At 46.5% G+C, this 23,822-nt stretch overlaps 1 protein-coding gene across 1 annotated transcript in view; it reads left to right on the top strand.

Moving 5' to 3' along the window:
• LBH (LBH regulator of WNT signaling pathway) overlaps nucleotides 1–23,616 on the top strand; it is a 28,786-nt gene extending 5,170 nt beyond the window's left edge. Inside the window, exon 3 of the mRNA XM_004029055.5 lies at nucleotides 21,033–23,616. Coding sequence (XP_004029104.1) covers nucleotides 21,033–21,221 — 189 coding nt within the window. The 3' untranslated portion in view covers nucleotides 21,222–23,616. The remainder of the gene's footprint in view (nucleotides 1–21,032) is intronic.
• Nucleotides 23,617–23,822: the final 206 nt, after the last annotated feature.

Below are 23,822 nucleotides of genomic sequence, written 5' to 3'. Positions count from 1 at the left end.
TCCCTTGTGGTGCTGGACTGAGGGCCCAGTTCTCAGAGCCCCCTCCCAGGAAATCTGTTTCTGCTACCTTGGTGGGGACCACTCCCCAGTTCCAAAATATCTTACTTGGAACTTCAGAGCACTCTGGTCACAATTTTTCACAGCTTTTCTGATTTCAGAAAGGTCTCTTGGTTGCCTGGTGAAGAGGAAAGGGAGATTGTAGTATTTAACCAAGCAACATTTAGGGGCACTTTCCCTGTGCAACCTGCTGTGCTGGCCTCTGTGCTCAGGGTCCAGGGCCCTTGTAAGAACCCAGCATCTACATAAACATCTGGAACACAGGTGGTGCAGTCAGTCCAGGTGGGGGACATACAGAAGCTACAGTGAGTCCAGGCATCGACAGCAACAATGAAATCCAGCCGACAGAATCGGAGGGAGGGCAGACTGGGGCTGGGCTCTGAAAGAAAATTAGGACTTTGAGAGGGCAGTTCCGTCTCTAAGGTAATGTTCTTGCACCTTCAGATACCCCTGGGCTTGCCCCTGTTTATGCCAGGGGCAGGGCTGTGCAGTGAGCTGGTCTGACCATTGCGGTGTGACAGATATTCTCCGGGCCCACTCAAAGCTAGTGCTGTCCAATTAGACACATTCCCACCAGAGCTCTGGAGATTGGCTGGGACTGGCACTTGGCTGGAGCCCCTTCCCTTTGCATGCTCAGGCTCGGCTCAGGCCTGGGGGCAGGGGATCTCAGAGCTCTGTTCTTGGCGTTCCTCCTAAGGATAATAATAGTACGTGGCTTTTACTGAGACCTGCTTTTCTAAGGAACTGAGAGTGGGAAGGAGACATCAATCCAGACTTGACAGATGAAATAGGATCTCAGGCTTGTGATTTGACCTTGAAAGAAAGTCATCAAGTAAATGGCACATTGGACTTTGTCAGTCACTTCACCGCCTTGCAGATCTACCGAGAATGAAGCTTTCCTGATTTCTCTGTACCAGCTGTGACATTTCTTTTAACGCCTGTGGCATTTTCTACTTACCAATGATGCCGCGCTGCTTCGAGGATACGAGTCCTGTTTTACCTTCTCTTTGCCCAGGTCCTTGAAGGCAAGGGAGGACTTATCTTCATCTTTGTACCCTGCCCCCACCCAAGGTGCCTAAGTGCTAAAAGTGGGCGGTGGTTGTTTCCATGAAGTTGAGTCTCCTGATTCTAAAGCTGGTCACCTTCTCTTCTGCCTTAGCTTCTGGAAAGGGCCTGCTCACGCTCATGCCTACCAAGGTTTCAGATAGATGCCCTTTTAATCCCCTGAAAGATTCAAGGAAGCCCCAGCTACTGGTCCTGGGGCAGTTAGGGCTGTGTTGTGAGCCAGTGCCTTGTTTTGTAGTAACATTCATTTGGAGAGGCAGTTCAGTAAGGGAAATCCACGTGTGCACATTCACTTAACATGAATTGTGACACCCTGTGGGGTGGGTGAGTAAATGGTTACTAGAAAGTCTGAGTACATTTTGGGCAGGCAGGCTGTGGGTGGCGGCCAGCTCGCCAGCTGAGTGGGAGGGTCTCCAGCAGGATGTTGATGTCCCTGATGGCAGCAGCTCCCTCCCCACCTCCATCCAGCCTGTGGAACAGGAATTTCTGCTGCCCAGTGCCTTCTTCCTTACCCTAATTCAAGGAAGCAAGTCAGCGGCTGCTTCTTTGGCTCCAGGGACTCTAAAAATATGGTGTTAGGGAATGCCTCTGCAGCTGGGTCTCCTTCGATGCTATGCCCGACTTGGCCTGGGCTCTGTCTGGGGAAGGGTCTTGGGAGTTTGCCTGTGGGCACCGACACTGCCTCCACCCAAGGGCACTGGGACCCTGGCCTTGCTACTCTAACTTCCTCAGCACAGCAGCCGAGGCGTCTACAGTTTCATCACCCCAGCTAAGGTCTAGATACAGATGTGGCTCCTTGGTTTTCATTTAAAACTTCCTTCTAAAGCACCTGGACCAAGGTCTGAACACATCATCCTTCCCCAGGCTCTTTAAATTTCTCTAATCAGCACACGTCCCTTCCTGGGTGCCCCTTGTATTCTTTCTGCTTTTATTCTTGGTCATGTCCCCACCATTTGACATCCATCTGTCAGTCAGGCAAGCGAGGGAGGATGCTCTGGGAGGGAGGAAGCCAGGAGGAGCGATTTCTTCACACACCACAGTGCTTGTGTGCGCCACACATTCCCTTTGATAAACAGCGCTGAGAGCTTCCTGCATCTTCCCCTTCATTCCCCAGGTGGGAGGGAGTGATGTCCTAGTGCTTTCTGTGGTAGGGAAGAGCAGGCTAGCGGGCTGACTTCTCTTGCCTCAGCCTTAGTATTTGCCTTGTGCAGTTGGAGAGCCTCAGCTATGGCCCTGCATTGAGGGGTGGTCTGAAGGACCATTGTGGGTGGACGACCAGCCTTTCCTGGCACAAGATCTCTTGCCCCTTTATCTTCAGGTCCCAAATAGCCCCTTCTTTCTCTCACTCCTCCCCACTCTTTTTTTTTTTTTTTTTTTTTTTTGAGATGGAGTCTCGCTGTGTCGCCCAGGCTGGAGTGCAGTGGCGCGATCTCCTCACTGCAACCTCCACTTCTCGGGTTCAAGCGATTCTCCTGCTTCAGCCTCCTGAGTAGCTGGGACTACAGGAGTGTGCCACCACACCCAGCTAATTTTTTGTATTTTTAGTAGAGACGGGGTCTCTCCACTTTGGCCCTTCCCACTCCTTGTCAGAAGCAGCAGCTCATCTCTCAAAGAACAGGCTCAGTTTGTTTCATCACCGAAGTTAGGCGGTAACTTGGAAACCCCTTCTCTTTGCTCACATCTCTGCTGAGCCTCTCTTGATGGAGACCTCCTGAGCCTGGCTTCACTCTGCCGGTTCCACCTGGGTGGAATGCGTGTGTGGAAACAGGTGACGGGTTAAGCCCTTAGGAAGGTTTCTGGTCTGTGGCCTCTGTCCCCCACAGCTCACGAGGCCATTCTGGGCATAACGCATCCACTCTATCTGCCTCCTCCTCATTACCCCTGTCTCATTGCTTACTCCCAGCTGTAGTACCCCACATGTCCTCAAGAGTTTGGGAGGCGCTGCTGAGCAGCTGCACGCAAGTCCCATGGTCACCAGGAAACATCTTTCACAATGTCAGACTTAAAAGGCCTCAGTAGTCCCTGGAGAGACATAGAGCTAAAATTCCAAAACATTTGGCAGGAGGCATCCAGCCGCGGACACGTGTTCCTGGGATTGCAACAACTTTCTTTTCTCCTATCCCTACTCCCCCCACCCGCCTCTCTCCTTGACAAAAATCACAGGAATGGGATGTAGAAAAGGCAGTTAGGGCCACGGGTCTCAAAAGCACAAATAATGTGTTTCTCTGAGTGGCACTGGGCCCGTGTCTGCACATTCTGCCTCTATGTGAGTCATTGTTCACCTTGTTCAGAGCAAATCTACTCTGTATGAGGATCCAGCACCTTCCCTCCTACACTACCCTGCAGAGGGCTGGAATTATTCCCATGGGGATTTCCTCCTGGGCCCCATAAGCCCCCTGGTCACAACAGTGAGTCTGTAGCCTGGTCAGGGAGAGAACAAGCTTTCTTCACTTTCCCAGCCAACATGTTGCATACTAGGGCCATACATCCCGGCCTCCTCTCAAGGGTCCTGTGTTGGGCCTGATGCCTCTCTCTCCAAGAGGTTATGTGTTCATCTCTCTGCTGAGCCAGGGGCTGTGTCTTAGACTGCTCTTTGTTTCTAAGACGCTGGGCACAGTGTCCTACAAATAGTTGCTTAATGAGCCTAGATGATGGATTGGCCCTTCCTCTCTCCCCGTCCTGCACTGAGAATCCTTTTATCTTGGCAGTCTCATGAAGCCAATTTTTATAGGATCAGCATTTTCTCTAAGTAGGCCCAGTCTCCCACGTTGGATAGAAAGGATGGTACTGTTAGGGAAAGGGATGAGTTTGGGTGGCGAATGTTGTGACTGTAGCCAAGAGCTATTCCTGGGTGTCTAGTGAATGTCCTGAAATGATCTTGCAGGCCTGAGTCCTGAAGTAATCCTCAGAGGATATGAAGACAGGCCCTCATTCACACAGGGCGTAGACTTGCTGGGGGCTTCATTCCTTCCCAGTCTAGTAGCTTCTGTGCTGCCTCTGACTGCCTCTCACCTCGCCACCTGCCCTTCCCTTGTCCTCAAGCGCAGCTCAGGAAGACGTCGTTATCAGCACATCAAATCCTCTGCTTCCTTCCTGGGCTGAGGGAGGGCCCCTTATTACACAGATCCATCTTGAAAAACAATTTCAATTTGCCCAAAGTTTCTCCAAACTATAGTCAAGCTAGCATTTTCACCTCAAGGAAACTTTGGGAGCCCCCTCTCCGGTGGACTTAATTGCCTCGCACCGGCAGTAGCTTATTTTAGGTAAACTGTGTAGAAGAGACCCCAAGCGTTTAGCTGAAACTCATCCACTTCTTGCCTCTCAGCCAGGAATTTTATTTGAACCAATGGGAGGGAAAATTCTGGATTTCTCAGATAAAATGGAATTGGTCTAAGCAAAGAGGGCACTCCTAAATTTTAGTACAGATACAGCTGGTGTCTAAGCCTGACTTTCTCCTAACTTGATTTGGTGGTTCCCAAACAGAATTTAAAATATACCTTGAACTCATCTTCCACCTTTTCTTAGGAGAGCTTAAAGCACTTGTTCAAACTGGATTTAAGAGGTATCCTTGGCTTTCCCAAATTCCTAAACATTTTCATTAGATGTAGCCCTGCATACAAGCCCTAATTTAGTAGGTGGCCTTAAGGTCAGCCACTTATCCCCATGGACATAGGCAGTGGTGCCAGCGCACATCCACTAACACACACACATTCACACACACAACTGTAAGGGCAGATGGGGGTTAATAAGTGGTTGTTTTAGATTAGTGTTTTAATTATAGGAAATTTTTCCTTCCCTTTCCCTCTTTGTTGGCAATTTCATATTTTTATTGATAAAATATGTATTTTATTATTTTTATGCTTACTTTTCCAATTTTAAAAGAAACATATGCTCATTATGGAATTTTTATTTTTATTTTCTTTCTTTCTTTCTTTCTTTTTTTTGAGATGGTATTTTGCTCTTGTTGCCCAGGCTGAAGTGCAATGGTGCGATCTCAGCTCACTGCAACCTCCGCCTCCCAGGTTCAAGGGATTCTCCTGCCTCAGCCTCTTGAGTAGCTGGGACTACAAACGCGTGCCACCATGCCGGGCTAATTTTTGTATTTTTATGAGTAGAGACGGGGTTTCACCATGTTGGCCAGGCTGGTCTCAAATTCCTGACCTCAAGTGATCCTCCCCCCTCAGCCTCCCAAAGTGCCAGGATTATAGGCAGGAGCCACCGCGCCCAGCCTATTTTGTTTCTCAAACTTTTGTTTTTCAGTCACCACAATTTCACCATGCATAAATCACAACGGTTAACAATTTAGCATCTTTGCCTTCTTTTCCTGTGCACTTACGTTTTTATGTAGCCAAGATCACACATTGTTGTATTTTGCTGCTTTCCTCAACAGCATCTAAGTCATCAGCACTCTATTGTGATGATTTATCTTAAAAATATTCCAAGCTATCATTTTTAGTAACTGTATAATGTTATATCATAAAGTTAAAACATAATTTGTCATTCAATTGTTGAAATTTTTAAGTTACATGTATTTTCTCTTATAAATATGTAAATATGTATATAAAAAGTTATATGCAGTTTTTTATAAATCTTTGTGCATACTTTATACTGTTTCCTTAGCATAGAGACTGTGGAATAGGATTTCTTGAAAAAAGGTAAAAGTGTGAGTATGCATATATACTGTTACATATATGTTATTATTATAAAGGTAATATTCTTTTTTTTTTGGAGATAGAGTCTCACTCTGTGGCCCAGGCTGGAGTACAGTGGTGCAATCTTGGCTCACTGCAACCTCTGCCTTGTGGGTTCAAGCGATTCTCCTGCCTCAGCCTCCCAAGTAGCTGAGATTACAGGCAAGTGCCACCACGCCTGGCTGGTTTTTGTGTTTTTAGTAGAGACGGGGTTTTGCCTTGTTGGCCAGGCTGGTCTCAAACTCCTGACCTCAAGTGATCTGCCCACCTCAGCCTCCAAAGTGCTGGGATTACAGGTGTGAGCCACCACGCCCGGCCAATATTTATTCGTTATAGAAATTTAGGAAAATACAGAGAAATGTGAAGAGAAAAAAAATCCACACCCATATTTCTATCACTGAAACATTTTGGTATGTTTACTTTCAGTATTTTTCTATGCACTTAAAAAATAAAATTGAGACCATACTGTACATGCTGTAGTGAATCCCTTTTTCACTTAATGTAATATTGTGACTATGTTCTTGTCATTTGGTTTTCTTTGTAAAATTCTATTATGTAACATTTCTTAATGCTGAATATTTAGGTTGTGGCATATTATGTTCTTACAAAGAACACTATTCTGAACATCATTTTACAGAAATCTCTGCACAGGTCTGATTTGTTTCTTTGGAATAAGTTCCTGGAAGTAGAATTACTGATTCAAAGAGATTCAACATCATTAAGCCTTCTGATTATATGTTACCTTAAAAACAGAAAAGATCAAAGAGTTTATCAAAATATAAGCTCCCAGCATTGAAAGCTCTAGCAAATAGAATCTCCAGGGTAGAACATCTATAAAGATGGGATAATGGTAGAGCTTTCTGGATAGAGTCAGAAAGATATTTGGCTATTTTAAAGTGTTTAGGAGATAGTGTACATCTTCCTATTGTTTGTTAATTACTTATTTCAAGCATGATGGTAACAGTCGATGATGTTTAAGCAACATTTAGCCAGCATTGCAAAATAGCTGGTGATCATATTCTTGTCCCATAGTAGGTACACTGACACCCTCTGTGGATTAAAAATGTACGCAGGTCAGCGATTGCTCAGCTTTTCTCCTTTATTCTATTAATGACATTGAGCATTGTGTAAACCTTGAAGAAGACCAGTGAAATTACATTGTTCTGGAGACCCAAGAAGGTTCACCAGATGCATGCTTTGTCTCTGAACCAACTTGGCTTTCCTGGGGTTCCAGATCTGGCTCATGAATAACTCATGGTTGAGAAATATTCCTTCCCTGGAATTAAGGATGGGCTAGACTTTTTTTTTTTTTTTTTGAGATGGAATCTTGCTCTGTCACCCGGGCTTGAGTGCAGTGGCACAATCTCAGCTCACTGCAACCTCTGCCTCCCTGGTTCAAGTGATTTTCCTGCCTCAGTTCCCTCAGTAGCTGGGATTACAGGCACCCACTACATGCCCGGCTAGTTTTTGCATTTTTAGTGGAGACAGGTTTCTCCATGTTGGCCAGGCTGTTCTCGAACTCCTGACCTCAGGCGATCCACCTGCCTCGGCCTCCCAAATTGCTGGGATTATAGACGTGAGCCACTGCGCCTGGCCTGGGCTGGACTCTTAAAAGTAGATCTTAACATAATGGAAGTCTTGGACCCAGTGTCGAAGGGCCGCGTACCCAACAGCTCTCCAAGGGTCTAGGTGCTTTGCAACACATAGACAGCCCAGGCCAGTGCTCTAGCAGGGTCCACATACTCCTGATGGTTTACAAAGTTCATTTAGGTGCTATACAGACAGCTTGAAAAATGTAAGACTAGTTTTCCATTTATGTAGTGGTAGATTTTTAAACAAGTATGTTTTAAATAAATGAGTAAAGGAAACTAAGACATGTATGTGGACATAACAGGAATGATGAAGGTGATATCACAAGGCTGACACATACCAGCTTACATGAGTGTGAAATTCCACAGCACAATCCTTTTAGGATCCTCCAAAATGTGTATCTCTTTGGTCATGTGCCCCTCGGGTATGGCAGTTGAAGCATCAGGAACCTTCCTGACTGTTTTCGTTGGCAGTTGAGTGTTAGAGATTTGTATGCCAAATTACTTCTTAATAATGCTTATACTACTTCACATTTTAACAAAATGTTAAAATGGGAGGACAGCTGCCTCTGGAGTTCACGGACACTTTCCAAAGGACATGATGTCAGGGAGGGTTTTCAGGAAATCCATTTCCACATCTTAAGCCTTCTTCTCTTGCTTTTTGCAAATTGCATTTCCTGAAGACTAGCTTCACCTGCTTCCTTGTCCTACCTTTCTTTCAAAACTGCCCTTCTCCCCCTTTACAAGAGGAGAACCTGTCGCAATTCAACTCACTATTGCAGTAAGAAACCTTCATTAAGGCTGGACACGTGGCTCACACCTATAATCCCAGCACTTTGAGAGGCTGAGGTGGGCGGATTGCTTGAGCTCAGGAGTTTGAGACCAGCCTGGGCAACATAGGGAAACCCCATCTCTACAACAAATACAAAAAAAATTAGCCAGGCGTGGTGCTGTGCACCTGTAGTCCCAGCTACTTGAGGGGCTGGGGTGGGAGGATCGCTTGAGCCCAGGAGGTGGAGGCTGCAGTGAGCTGAGATCGCACCACTGCACTCCAGCCTGGGTAAAAGTGAGACCCTGTCTCAAACAAACAGAAAAAAAAGAAACCTCAATAAAAATTTACCTTTGTGTTTAATAATTATTTGTGATATGTTTGTTGATCAGTTATATACTAATAGCTGCAATAAACCAATCCAGAATTTGTAAATTAACAAAGCCTTAAAGTAGGACATTTTTTAAAATGTCAATTTGTATGCATAAATACATCTTTTTATTGTAGAGAATTATGAAAAGCTAATGACTAAAAACTTTCAAACATAAAAATATATTACATCAAGAAAAAATTCTGTGGAGAAGTAGAATGGAAATACAGTTTTACATAGAGAAAGTAAGAATACAAGATTTGACTTAAGAGCTTGTTCTTGAGTTTTTTAATAGGTCGTGGTTGCTGTCAAATTCTTATGGTATCTGTGACCCATTTAGTACATTTAAAAGAGTGGTATGTATATTTTATTTTAAAATGTCAATATGTATAATATATCAGGGATTTTAGAACATGTGAAAGGAGACAGAGTTGTTCAGAATTCTGTTGGGGACTACACTAGAAGTTCGGAAACCATGGATACGTACACTTTCTTCAGAATCAAAGCGATGGCACTGTAGCTCCTCAGAGGGGAGGGCAGCTTTGAGCTTGGTCCTATCACCTTGATAAGGAATGTCCTCTACAGTAGCCTGACATCAGGTCACCTAGATATTCTTTGGACACTGTGACACAGAGTCCAGAACCTCTCAGCACAGAGGGATTACAGACTAAGAATCTGGATAACTGGTTTCTAATCTTGGCTTTGCTGCTACCTATGTCATCTCAGGCAACTCACATCACCTATTTGGGCCTGATTTCCATGTCTATAAGTGAGAGAGCTAATCCTTATTGTGTTTTTTAAAAGTTGAATAATGACATGAAATCCACCATCCTAATCCTAAGATGTGCCCGTTGGAGTTTAAAAAACAAGAGCAAAAACAAAAACCTGTTCTTTCCCTACCTATCAGCCTTTCAGATATCAGAAGGCACCTTTTATGTTCCCGTCAAATCTTTACCAGTTTTAAAATATGTTGTTTTTCAACCTTGACTTACATAGTCTTTTTTTTTTTTTTTTTTTTCCTTGAGACACAATCTCACTCCGTCACCCAGGCTGGAGTGCAGTGGTGCCATCCCAGCTCACTGCAACCTCCGCCTCCCGGGTTCAAGGGATTCTCATGCCTCAGTCTCCCAAGTAGCTGGAATCACAGGCGTGCACCACCACGCCTGGCTAATTTTTGTATTTTTAGTAGAAATGAGGTTTTGCCATGTTGGCCAGGCTGGTCTCAAACTCTTGACCTCAAGTGATCTGCCCACCTTACCTCCTAAAGTGCTGGGATTATGGGCGTGAGCCACTGCACCTGGCCCATAGTCATCTTACTGAGGATTATTTCTCCAGGCCAACTATTCTCAAACCTTTTGGTCTCGGTCCCTTTCACACTCCTAAAACTTATTTAGGACTACCCAGAGAGCTTCTGTTCATGATTATGTCTTTTGTTTTGATTATGTCTTTTGATATTTACTGTTTCAGAAATTAAAACAATTTTCAAAATTTTTACTTATTCATTTAGAGTAACAAAACCGTTACATGTTAATGTAAATAACAGTTTTTAGTAAAAAATATATTTTCCAAAACAGAAAATGTTTAATGAGAGGAGAGGCATTGTTTTACATTTTTGCATGTCTGTTTAAAGTCTAGTTTAATAGAAGACTAGGCTAGACTCTCATGTGCTTCTCCAGTCAATCTGTTGCAGTATGTGTTGGTTGAAGTCAGTGAAGGATATCTAGCCTATGCAGATTTGTTTCTTTGGTACTTCACTAAAACTCAACAAGTAGTAGTTTTTTTCCTCTTTCTTTCTCTCTCTCTCTTTTTCCCTTCCTTCTTTCTCTTTCGTTCTTTCTTTCTTTCTTTCCTTCCTTCCTTCCTTCCTTCCTTCCTCACTCACTCCCTCCCTCCCTCCCTCCTTTCTTTCTTTCTTTCAGCGTTTTGCTCTGTCACCCAGGCTAGAGTGCAGTGGCATGGTCATAGCTCACTGCAGCCTCCAACTCCTGGACTCAAGTGATCCTCCTGCCTCAGCCTCCCCAAGTCCCTATGACTATAGATATGTGCCACCATGCCTGGCTATTTTTTTTAATTGTAGAGATGGGGTCTCACTATGTTGCCCAGGCTTGTCTTGAAATCCTGGCCTCCAGCAGTCCTCCCACCTCAGCCTCCCAAAGTGCTGGGATTATAGACATGAAACACTGTGCCCAGCCAACAAGTGGTAGTTTCTTAAATGTTAGTGGCAATGTGATATCTGACATCTTATCAATGACCTTTTTGTACACTAAAATTCATTAGTCTATTTTGCACTTTGAGTGCATCTTTTACCCATGCTTAGTGTAATGTTCTGATCATTTGGAAAATATAGGTTCACCAAGTTATGCAGGTCTTCAAAATGTTGACTCATTTCATTATACAATATCATAAAATCACATTTCTTAATGTCTCTACTGATCTCAAGCATTAGGAAGCTGTCAGGCTCATGGTGGCTGATACAACTTTTTCAAAATTCTAATTTTCACTTGAAAGCTCTATTTTTATCATTGATGACAAATACTGTCATTTTCCTTGAAGTGACAGGCTCACTTTGTCACTTTGTCCATTTTTGAGAAAATGCCTGCCAAATACCCAAGTTGGAATAACTACAATTTGTTGGTCATTCTTTCAAGTAAGAATGGTGCTCCATGGCATGAGCGGCTAGTTCAGCTGGCAACTCTGTCACATGACTGCTTTCCTCAAGACAGCTGTTGTACTTCCGTCAGCAGCAGAAATGTTGTAGGCTAACTGTCCATTTCACTGTGCCACATACATAAGTGACATGTGGTTGAGTCAATATTTAATATAAATTACTTTTTACCGCTTCATCAAGGGCATTAATTTTTTTTGTTTGCTTGCTTTCGTTTTAATCGTGAGGGTGAGCTGGCGAACAATTGATGATGCCAAGTATGGTTTGCTGCCACTACATTAATTCTCACCAAGGTGCCAGCAGTTTCTTCCACTGTTGCTTTCTATACCCTTAGTGCAAGTGTTAACACTGAAAAAGGCAAACGACATCTTAGTATTACTATGAAAATATGTTACTTCCGTGGAGGCTCCCTCACTGAAAGGATCTTGGCAGTTGAGCTTGGAGAATGGCTGCCCTAGGCTACATAGAATATGCCTGATGAGAGGGTAGCAGGTCCATCAGCTCTCTGTTAGTGTAGATGGTTTCATTGAAAGGCATATACCTCTAGGAATATAGCCCTATTTGCTTCAGTTGTTAGCCTCAATGCTGCAGTTGTGATCAACTAAAATCTCCAAGCTTCTTTTATGGGAGCTACTATCAAGGAAAACTTCTTGCATGGGGCAAAAAAGTTTTTTGTGGAGGACAAAGTGAGTTGTCCTGGTAGTGCACTGCAGAATGGGTAGAGACGGAATGAAAGTGGAGTAAAGGCCGTGGGGCAGGGCTGTAAGGAAGGCCTTCGAGATTTGTTTCCACCCAGGGATGTTTTTGGAAGCTACGTGGTGGGGGTTAGGAAGGGAACCCAAACAAGAAATGGAAGGCAATGGGACAGGCTAAATATTCAAGATTTGTGTTTCCAAAAAAAGAATGCAGGGATAGTTAGAAATGGCAGCTGAGAGAGGTGTGACCATGGGACATTGGGTAGTACTAGTGGAGGGGAGGATAGAGAGACGGATGTGCCACCCACAGATGCCTGGAGGTGACAGGGGGCCAGTCTTCTTTCCAGAAGGTAATGATGATACAGTCAAAAAGTCGTGGATATTTGAAGTCATCTGTGCCTGATAACAAGTCTTTTCTCACTGCCCCAGAGAAAAAAGTTCTCTAACATTCCAAAAGCCTCCTCATTCCACTGGGCCCAGAGTTAGCAGTAGAAATTAGTGCAATTAATTAGAATTTGGAACTCCTGACTCGCAGGATGGGTGTGTGTTTGAGAGATGTTTATGAAAGATGGTGTTTATCCAAAGGATTTCCTTTTCTTTTAAGTTTCAAGGCTGGAGGCTTAAGCATCTTTGATCCAAAGGAAGGAGGTCCAGCAGTTGTTATAAGCCCCAAATCTTTGCTTAAGTCCTCTATAGGATTAGAGGCACCAGGGCAAGGCAGAACAGAGTGAGGTGGATGTTCTGTAACCCCAGTCCAGGGGAGATTTAAGGAAGATGAGAGTCTTAAAGATGGACAGTCTCTGAGTAGAGACTGGAGAATATTCTTCCTTCCCTGCATCTAGTTAGTAGCCCTGCTGCCCCTTTGCTACAATTCTTTCTGTTCTTATTAGCCACATTTCACATGGAAAAGCCAGTAAAATGCAAATAATAATAATGATGATAATAAAATAGCAGGAGGCAAGTATTTCAAAGACAGAATTTCTTGCCTTCACACATTGTTAGGCGGCAAAGAACAGGTGGATTTTTTATTTGAATTAGCTGCTGCTTGTTCATTCATCCCTTGGCAGAGCAGGATGCTGGTAGAGATCTGCCCATTGTTATAAGCCAGCCCATCATAGGAAGGAAGGAACACACAAGGCAATTCATTGTTGTTCTCCAGGAGAAGTAAGAAATCCAGACTTTGGGAAGCTGAGGGGCAGGCCCCTGGAGTAAGTGAAAGGAGGAGGTAGAAGAAGAGGAAGGCCTCTGGTTGGGGGCGGGGTGGTGACAAGGGCATGGTTTTCATTCTGGCGGCCCTAACCCACGCCCTGGGGAAACAGAGCCACGGGGAGGGAAGTGATGAATGAAGTTGCAGCCATTTCTCCTAAGAACTCGGCCTAGGATTTGTGGGCACAAGCCCAGGAGTGCTGCGTATTTGCTCCTGTCCCAAGCCACAGCTGTTGACCCCTTGGTTCCTCACTCTAAATGCTGCTGGGGGACCCCAGCTTTACCTAGTAAGAACCATCATTAGGAAGGTAGAGTTTACAGGGCATGTTCACACATACCTGTATTTGATTCTCTCCAAAGCCCTGCAAGATCAGCATTAGCACTGACCCAAATTATAGAGGAGTAGAGGAGGAGAATGGGCCACCGCTTCGATGAGCCTGTCAGGCACTGTGCTGGCTCTCAAGGCACAGCACTGTGACCATGCCAACCATACCGTAAAGTGGAAATGATTTTCTCATTTTACTCCAGAGGCAGCTGAGGCTCAGAGGCGATAAAATGACGTGACCAGGGTCATAGCGATAATAAAAGAGGGAGGCGAGGAAAAAGCCAGATCCTTCGGACTCTGTGGTCTGCCTGTGGGAAGAGCGATTTTCCTGAGCGGGTTTGGGCTGATTGTTCTTACTTCTCTGCAACAAGAGAGGGTAGAAGCTTACTGTGTGGTTTTGTCCACAGTGCCTTAGGGAGCTGGCCTGGTTATGTATCTCAGGCTCTCTCCCCTCCCTCTCCACTCCCGGCCTTCCTCTTTCCTCTTTCCACCCTTGCAAAAAAAGAGCAAGATGTCCAGGCTCCTGAGGTCTCAGCTTGCAGAGCTGGTAATTAGCCCTTTGTGTCCTGCTAACCACCTTTCATCTCCTCTACCTGCTGGTGTCCGCTTTCCCTATTAGCATCTCTCGGCTCTTTGCAGAGCCCTCTGCCTCTTTGTGGCCAGCTTGGGTTGTTTGTCAGATGATGGCTGAGAGATGCACACTCAGGGGAGGGTGGCTCTGACCAGGAGCGCCCACATTTTCCATGCCAGGTGCCAGGCATCTCTCTCGTCTCCCACCCCAGGGGCAGCCAGGTTTAGGTCACCTGGCATGGAGGCAGACAGTTGATAGCCCGGTCCCCAAATTTGGGGCCTTTGAAGCCCTGGTGTTGCCTTTCAGTTCCCCTCCACGGGTGAAATGGGAACTGGCTCACCAGCAACTTTTATGCCTAAGCAAGAAGCCTGCTGAGGAATTCCTGGTCTCCAGAAGCTCACCCTCAGGCCCAGGATTCTCTGGTCCAACAGCCTCCACTGTTGATCTGTCAAACAAATGCCCTGGGATTCCCAGGAACATCCTGCTGCCTTCATCGTCCGCATACTAAATCATCAATCCAACAAGGCAGCCACTCACCACACAGGGCCATTTAAGGTTACATTAAATTGATATTTATATTATATCATATAAATTTCTATTAATAAAAATTAAATAAAAAATAACATTTTAGCCACCATTCTTATTTTTTATTGTCAGTAGAATTTTTTTTTTTTTTTTTTTTTTGAGAAAGGGTCTTGTTTCGTCACCCAGGCTGGAGTGCAGTGGCACAATCTCTGCTCATTGCAGCCTTAACCTTCCAGGCTCAGGCCATCCTCCCACCTCAGCCCCACAAAGTGCTAGGATTACAGGCATGAGCCACCCATGCCTGGCCAATTTTAGCCACCTTTCAAGTGCTCCATAGTCACACATGGCAAGTGGCTACTGTATTGGACAGCGCAGATAGAGAACATTTCCATACGCAGAACATTCTTTTGGACAGCACTGATCTATACAGCCAGAAATTCCAGTATCTTACAGACCATCTCTTCCTGTTACAAAGTCTTGAAGCTCCCTTGACCTTTCAAGTGAATTCATTTGAGTTCCCAAAATGCCACGGCCTGTTGGGACTGGAGGCCACCAGGCAAAGGATGCCTCCGAAGAGGTGTCCCCTGTAAAATTCACCGTCACCATGGCCAGGCACGGTGGCTCATGCCTGTAATCCCAGCACTTTGGGAGGCTGAGGTGGGAGGATCGCTTGATCCTGGAAGGTTGAGGCTACAGTGAGCTGAGATTGTGCCATTGCACTCCAGTCTGGGTGACGAAACAAGACCCTATCTCAAGAAAAAAAAAAAAACTAATAAAAAATAAGAAAGGTGGCTAAAATTTTTATTTTATTTTTATTAACAGAAATTTATATGTGATATAATATAAACATCAATTTAATGTAACTTTAAATGGCCCTGTGTGGTGAGTGGCTGCTTTGTTGGATAGATGATTTAGTATGAGGATGATGAAGGCAGCAAGATGTTTCAGGGAAGCCCAGGGCGTTTGTTTGCCGACCAACAGCAGAGGCTGTTGGAGCAGAGAATCCTGGGCCTGAGGGTGAGCTTCTGAGATGAACAATGGTGCTTACTTTTCTACACAGTGGAGAATGCAAGACCTGGGAGATTCATGGTGTGTGTAAATGTCAAGGCTTCATTCCATTTGCAAAGGATGGAACTTGGTGATATGGCTTGGCCGTGTCCCCACCCAGATCTTATCTTTGAATTGTAGTTCCCATAATCCCCTTGTCTCGTGGGAGAGACCTGGTAGGAGGTAATTGAATCATGTGGGCGGTTACTCTCATGCCATTCTCATCATGATAGTAATTGAGATCTCATAAGATCAGATGGTTTTATAAGGGGCTTTTCTCCCTTTGCTCGGCACTTCTCTCTCCTGCCACCTTGTGAAGAAGGATGTGTTTGCTTCCCCTTCCACCATGATTGTAAGTTTCCTGAGGCCTTCCTAGCCATGTGGAACTGTGAGGCAATTAAACCTCTTTCCTTTAGGCCAGGTGCAGTGGCTCACGCCTGTAATCCCAGCACTTTGGGAGGCCAAGGCGGGTGGATCATGAGGTCAGGAGATTGAGACCATACTGGCTAACATGGTGAAACCTCTTCTCTACTAAAACTACAAAAAATTAGCTGGGCGTGGTGGCGGGCGCCTGTAGCCGAAGCTACTCAGGAGGCTGAGGCAGGAGAATGGCGTGAACCCAGGAGGCAGAGCTTGCAGTGAGCAGAGATCGTGCCACTGCACTCCAGCCTGGGTGACAGAGCGAGACTCCATCTCAAAAAAAAAAAAAAACCTCTTTCCTTTATAAATTACCCAGTCTTGGGGATTTCTTCATAGCAGCATGAGAATGGACTAACACACTTGGTGTCCATTCGATTCATTTCAGCCATCGGCTTTGGCAGCCCAATGTGGCTGCTGGATGTGGAGTCCAGGGCTGGCAGAGGGAGGAAGGTGTAGGGCTGGGAGAATCACAGCTGGGGGTGGATTCTTCTAGGCCTGCCCTACCCTGGGCTGAGGGTGAGAAATGCCTCTGAGAGCTGCAGAGAGAAGGGAAAATGATTTGTGTTTGTTTTTGCCTTTCTGTAGTACAGAGAGAAGGAGCACTTTGGGGAAAGAGGTTTAACCAGAAGCAGTTTCTTTTGGGAACAGGGGCAGTTCTTTACTCCCTGCCAGTTCCTGCAGGCAGGCAGCATGCCGGGCTGGCCTGCCGCCTCAACCCCTACCTGTCATGTGCTTGGCAAGTCTGACTCAAGTCCTTTTTTCCACTGCCTTCCCCACCCGTCAAATTGCAGTTGCAACCTCTCATTTTTCTGCTGCCTAGATGATTAAAAAGCATGACTTAGTGGAAAAATGTTGACCTCCTTGGGGTCAGCCTCTGAAGCAGCTGTCAGAGATAAGATTGTGCTGGCAAATTACTCAGCAGCACTTTGCAAGGCTTTCTGTCTGTCTGTAAGGAAACCAGAAGCTGTTGGTTCTGGGTACTTTTCGTGTTTGGAGAGAGCTACAATTTTGAGGCCCAAATGGGTATAATCTGATAATAAAATAAGATCTCTGATGGAAGGGTTTGATTATTATAGTAATTTTTAAAAATACAATTAATAGGCTTTGTAAACAAACAAAAAAAAATTTTTAAACAGTGCTTGCTTCGAGCAATTCAGGGAGCAAAGTCCTCTGGCAGCTAAGCAGTATCAGAAGTTCAATTCTCAGACCTCTTCCAAGGTCTTAAAAGACTTAATTGTGGAGCTCCTGGTATGAATGGCGCTGTTTGGAATTATTTTAATTACTGTGTTCATATGACTCCCTCTTGCTTGGAGATTGGATACTTACTGTAGTTCTTTTGAAACTGCTCCAAAGAGGACATTATAGTTTCAATTTTGCTTATGTCCTCAAAGTATTTTATCATCTTTATATTTGCCAAGAACTTGTACCCATCTAGTGAGACAAGAAGGTCACCTCATGTCTCAAAAGGAGAAACTGAGGTGTTTGGGGTTGAGAGGACTTGACCGGAGTTATACAATGGTGGTCAAGGACATAGTGAGCACCTGGGTTGTGTGGCTTAACCCATGTTATCAAGTGAACGCTTCATTTGAAGTCCTACAGGTCTGAGTTTGGATCCCAGTTCAGCTGCTTCCTAGGTGCGTGGCTTTGAGCAAGTCACATACCGTCTCTGTGCTTCAGGTTTCTTATCCACAAAATAGGGTTACAGTAGTCCCCGTTATCTCTGGAGGGATACGTTTCAGGACACACAGTGGTTGCCTGAAACCACAGATAATACCAAACCCACATATGCTATGTTTTATCCTATACATCCATACCTGTGATAAAGGTTAATTTATAAATTAGACTCAATGTGAGATTAACAATGATAGCTAACAATAAAATAGAACAATTATAACACCATACTGCAACAAAAACTATGTGAATGTGGTCTCTCTCTCACAATATCTTATTGTACTGTACCTACCTATCTTGGGATTGCAGTTGACTGTGGGTAACTGAAACCAAGAAAAGCAAAACTGTGGATAAGTTGGGGGGTGGTAACTAGAATTCTTGTGAGGTTTGAGATTCTGCTCAGCAAAAATTTCATCCATCATCATCATCAGATTTTTTTCCTTATTTTAATGAAAGACCTGTTTCCAGCTTGAAATGAAATCCAGTGCTTCCCACGCCTCTCATCCTCTTCCTCCTCTTCCTCCTCTCTTCCTCCTCCTCCTCCCCCTCCCCCCCTCCTCCTTTTGCTGGCCCTGCCCTGCTTGTCATGCCTTTTGCTTTTCCTTGGCTTAGGCTGTCATAGTTAGAACTGGGTTTTCACTCTCCCAGCCCTGACAATGTGGCCCTGGCACAGGTAGGCACAATCCTGGCAGTGAGGTCAGAGGGTGGAGGCAGGGCCAGGCTCTTCACAGGGCAGGTCCCCCTCTCCTCTTGACAGCTTATGGTGCTGTCTTGGATCCTGAAGGTTTAAAACAAGCATTGGGACTGGGAAGCTCACCTCCTGGGCTGGGGCCCTCACAGCTGCCTGGGCAGTGAAGGCCCAGAGTCTTACTCTCCCTCCCTGCTCAGTTTTCCATCTGTGAAATGGGGTGGAGACCCAGCAGCAGCCTAATCCATTTTCCAGAAGGCTCAGGCACTGAAAACAGCAGATGTAGGTTTGAATCCTGGCTCTGCCATGTGACCCGCAGAGTCCCGGGTCTTACTATTCCTAGAGTGGCAGTGAGCCCTGAACGAGCTGACATCTGAAAGAGCTTCGTGACCTGTAGTGGGCTTCCCTCCATCGGGGTCCCTCTCACCCACTCTCAGAGCTCATGCTTGGAGGGCGCCTTGTGTCCTCACAGCCCATGGGGGGCTCTGGCCCCACCCAAGAAATGAGGACGCACCCAAAAAGCCCACGTGGCGGCTCCTCGCTTGGCACATGCACGTCCAGGCACAGCACCGTCCGAGGGCAGAACTTCTGGGCCGGCCTGGTCAGGAAGACAAAGCCCAGAGTCGGGGTCCGTGTCCCTCTGCCTCCGTGACCCACACTGGCCCATCCCCTCCCTGGACTTGTTTTCCTCCTGGCTGCCATTATGATACCTTTTATGAGCCTCGTTAAGTCTTTAATGATGCCTGGTTGTGCAGCTGGCTTAAGGCTTAATCCCCAGCAATAGGTCTTATTGGATAAATGGTTAATAATCACTCGTTTGCAGGGATTGGGAAGGCTTCACTGAGGCCTGTGATTCCTGGAAGCCCCACGTGGCCTGTGATGTGGTGAGAGTGTGACTTGGCTGGGGCAGCACTGCATGGGGTTGGGTTGCAATAAGACCAGGTATCCTCAGAGCACCACAGAAGTTGGGAAGGCCTGAGTTTGTAAAAGGGCCTTTCTTCTATGTCCTGGTAATGGGTGACTCCTGTCTGCTGCCGTGGGCCTGTCCCCATCCGGATCGAGGTGCAGGCAGGAGCAGGCAGCCGCCCAGATCTCTTCAAATGTGTCTCCACCCACTCAAAGTTTTGCTTTCCTTTCTTGTGCTATGAACAAGCTGTGTGACCTTAGGCAGGTCTCCTTACCCCTCTGGGGCCTTGATTTGCTCATCTACGAAATGGAGAGGTGGGAAGAGATGGCTATGAAGGTGCCAAGTGCCTGATTCTGGGAGCCCAGCATCCCAGACAGAGGCTCCTCTCTCTAGCTCTGGGGTGTGTCACTGAGGGCTGTGAATGGCAGGGACCAGCAGCCCAGCGGATTAAGTACTTAAACTGCTGGGCCAAGAATTGGGTCAGCTGTAGTCACAGGGCAGTGTATGCAGAGGGAATCTGCAGAGCCAGATTTGGCCCTGATTTTATAGCTGGGTTTGGAGTTTCTGCCAGCTCTGGGCAGGACACAAAGTAGGCATTAAAAAACAAAGCCTGGCTGACGGGACTCTGGAAAAAGAAGTAGACTCCTTCAGGTGTAGAGCTGGCAAGAAGCCAGGAATTGTTCACAGGTGAAAAAGGATCGTTGGATTTTGTTCCCAGCCCGCCTGTGACTGGGGACCATGCCGTTCATCAGGATTTGGCTTTGACTTTACATTTGCAATGGGATCAGGACCCATCTGCTTGAGGGACAAGCTGGTATTGGGGCAGGGGAATCAAACATACCCAGTTTTTGTGGTTTTTTTTTTGTTTTCGAGATGGAGTCTCACTCTGTCGCCCAGACTGGAGTCCAGTGGCGTGATCTCGGCTCACCGCAAGCTCCGCCTCCCAGGTTCATACCATTTTCCTGCCTCAGCCTCCCGAGTAGCTGGGAATACAGGCGCCCACCACCATGCCCGGCTAATTTTTTTTGTATTTTTAGTAGTTCACCATATGAGGGGTTTCACCATGTTAGCCAGGATGGTCTCGATCTCCTGACCTCGTGATCCACCCGCCTCAGCATCCCAAAGCACTGGGATTAGAGGTGTGAGCCACCAGGCCCAGCCCAGACCCAGTTTTCAATCTCATCCCATCCCTCACTCATTTCTAGGCTGTCTGGTCTTGGACCACCTACTCTCCCAAGCCTGAGATTCTTTAAGCTAGCATTAGCAACACCTATTTTTCAGCATGACTGTGTGAGTTGGAAGTGATATATCTATAGCACCTGGTAACCTGCTCACTTAGTGCCAATAATTATTCCGGGAGGTACTTAATAATGCTGTGGCAACTGTTGTATTCTTTGTACTGCTGGAGTAAAATACTTCCTGCAGAGAGAGACCAGACTTACTGTGGATAACATGATTTGGGATTATTTTATCTGAAAATAAAATACAGAGTCCAAACAGAGTCACATCAACCTTTAAACTCAGTGGCACTGCCCCCAAACTTTCAGCTTCAGGATTGGAATGGAAGTCTGACTGAGGGACAGTTTCCTATGTTGCCCCAGAATATTCTCCCATGGCTCCCACCTTATATACTCCACAGCCTCCCGAGTGCAAAGCACAGTCCCTGGCCTATGGCATGCACCCAGTATGCCACATGGATGTGCAAAGAAGGAATGGAATTTCTCTTTTCAAATATCTACGTGACCAGGCACCTGCTCTGCTTTTCTTTCAGATCTTCCCAGACCCGTCAGATTTTGACCGCTGCTGCAAACTGAAGGACCGTCTGCCCTCCATAGTGGTGGAACCCACAGAAGGGGAGGTGGAGAGCGGGGAGCTCCGGTGGCCCCCTGAGGAGTTCCTGGTCCAGGAGGATGAGCAAGATAACTGCGAAGAGACAGCGAAAGAAAATAAAGAGCAGTAGAGTCCCTGTGGACTCCCATGGGTCATACCAGCCAGCATCTGTTCCTGAACTGTGTTTTTCCCATCATGACGGAAGAAGAGAGTGAGCCGCAATTGTTCTGAAAATGTCAAACGAGGCTTCTGTTTTGCACCTGCAGATCACCGAGTTGGTTTTCTTTTCTTTTCTTGTCTTTTTTTTTTTTTGAAATTTGCCGAGCAGTGGAGCCCTCTGACAATTTGCAAGGCCCTCTGAGAAAGGAAGCTGCTTAGAGCCAGGGGGTTAGGGGGTGGGGGGAGCGAGTGCTGTTTTTGAGATCATTATCTGAACTCAGGCAGCCTAGTAGAGGCAGTGGTGGGATTCCAGTGGGTCTTGGTGGGTGGGAGGTGGGGCATGTGCAAAGCAAGCAAGGAACATTTGGGGTAAGAAAACAAACATGAGACAAAAGAAAAAATAAGAAAACATTGATCAGAGAACTGCAGCCAGGATGCGCTCAGCAGACATTCACTCTGGCTGCTGGGACATCAGAAAACAAAGTCTTCATCTCTCTCTCCAGTTTCACCCACCCCACCCTTTGCTTTCATTTCAGGTGTGTTGGTCTATATGACAGGGAGGAGAGTAAAGGAGAGCAGGAGCAACTGGCTGCCTGAAAAGCCAGCTGGAGGTGATGTGCAGGAAAGGAAAGGTCACCCCATTCCTCTCCATGGCCTCTCTGCTCCTAGCTGTGGTAGGCTCACATAGCCAATGTGATCGGTTTTTAAGAGGCAGTGCTTTTCAGCTTTTCTCCCTGATATATCCATTTTGCTTCCCAGCACCTTTTAGGAGTAGTGAGAGCACTTCCTGCCCTTGTTGGTAGCCCCAGGGTGGACACTCAGCATGAAGGTCTCTCCCTTAACTGCTGCCCTTCCAACACTTGCTCCCGAGATGGAGTGGGCGTGGTCTTCCAGGCTGGCCCTTCCTTCTCCTCACCGCCACCTTCCCTGCCCCAGCCACAGCAGCCATGGGTACATGGGTCCCCAGCTCAGCTATGGATTCCCACCAGTCTGCCCAGCTGCAGTACTCACGCCCCATGGGGGCTCTTGGTCTGTTTTTCTTGTGGGAGCCTAGTGGAGAGCAGACGTGGCTTTTTCTGTGTCTTGTTGGGGAGGTGACTTGCATGGTGGGGACAAGGCTGTCGTGGCAACCTTGGGATCGAGTTTGAGACTAAAGGATGTCATGAGATCCCTGGCTTCTCCCCATGTTGTTCCTGGACAAGGGCAGAAGGGAGGCATGGCAAGGGACCTCCACTGTCCTTACTCAACAGTGGTCCTCATCCTTCCCCACCTCCCACTGCTTCCTGCAAGGGCACCAGTTGTATGAGAAAGTTGGCCTTTGGACTTAGGATTTCTTATTGTAGCTAAGAGCCATCTGAAGCAGCAGGTTGCAGGACAAATGCTTCAGTCCACCCGAGAGCAGTACCGTGTGGCCAAGAGGTGGACTCAGAGCCTTCCTTGAGCTAAACTCGGCCAACCAAGGCACGCAGCATGTCCCCTCAGGTCTCCAGTCAGTCCAGGTTGACCCTCAGTTCTGGACGTGTGTATATAGCTGTATTTAATACCTCAAGGTCATTGTGGCTCTGGGGATGCCGGGGCAGGAGGACGAGGGTGCGCTGTGGACACAGCAGTCCGCGGGATTCCGTTCTGGGAAGCCGATGGTCGCTGGCACCCCTTGCTTCCTCCCTCTGTTGTCTGCCTGTGTGACACACATCAATGGCAATAACTTCTTCCAACTCCTCGCAGAAGTGGGAGAGGCCGGCAGCCTGCACCGAGAGGGGCTTTCCTCTCTCTTGCTCCCCGCTTCGTTCTGTTTTGGCTGCAGAGAGTGGTTCATCCATACTCTCATTCCCTCGCCTCCCCTTGTGGACGGGGGTCTTGCCTTTTCAATTCCTGTGTTTTGGTGTCTTTCCTTATCTGCTACCCTGAATCACCTGTCCTGGTCTTGCTGTGTGATGGGAACATGCTTGTAAACTGCGTAACAAATCTACTTTGTGTATGTGTCTGTTTATGGGGGTGGTTTATTATTTTTGCTGGTCCCTAGACCACTTTGTATGACCGTTTGCAGTCTGAGCAGGCCAGGGGCTGACAGCTAATGTCAGGACCCTCAGCGGTGGAGCCTGCTGGGGGGACCCAGCTGCTCTTGGACAAGTGGCTGAGCTCCTATCTGGCCTCCTTTTTTCTTTTCAAGTAATTTGTGTGTATTTCTAACTGATTGTATTGAAAAAATTCCTAGTATTTCAGTAAAAATGCCTGTTGTGAGATGAACCTCCTGTAACTTCTATCTGTTCTTTTTTGAGGCTCAGGGAGAAACTAGCATTTTTTTTTTTTCCAAACTACTTTTTGTCACTGTGACAGTTGTAAATAAAGTTTGAAAATGCTTTCCACTCTGGTCTGGTTTCCTTTTTCCCTTCCTGTTCCGTTGGAATGGAGTGAGCTCAGGAGCAAGATGAAGTCCTGCAGGAGGCTGAGTTGGGGGAGTCCCAAGAGAGGCTCCTTATGTAGCTCACCTGATGGCTTGTCTGGGGAGAATTCACTGGGGAGATTTAACCCACAGCCAAAGTGTGAACTACCCTTCTAAAGGAAGAAAAAC

Source organism: Gorilla gorilla, chromosome 12, assembly GCF_029281585.2.
Source record: "Gorilla gorilla gorilla isolate KB3781 chromosome 12, NHGRI_mGorGor1-v2.1_pri, whole genome shotgun sequence".
Lineage (NCBI taxonomy): Eukaryota > Metazoa > Chordata > Mammalia > Primates > Hominidae > Gorilla > Gorilla gorilla.
Note: the sequence above shows the minus strand (reverse complement) of the source record. Positions and strands in the feature narration are given on the sequence as shown.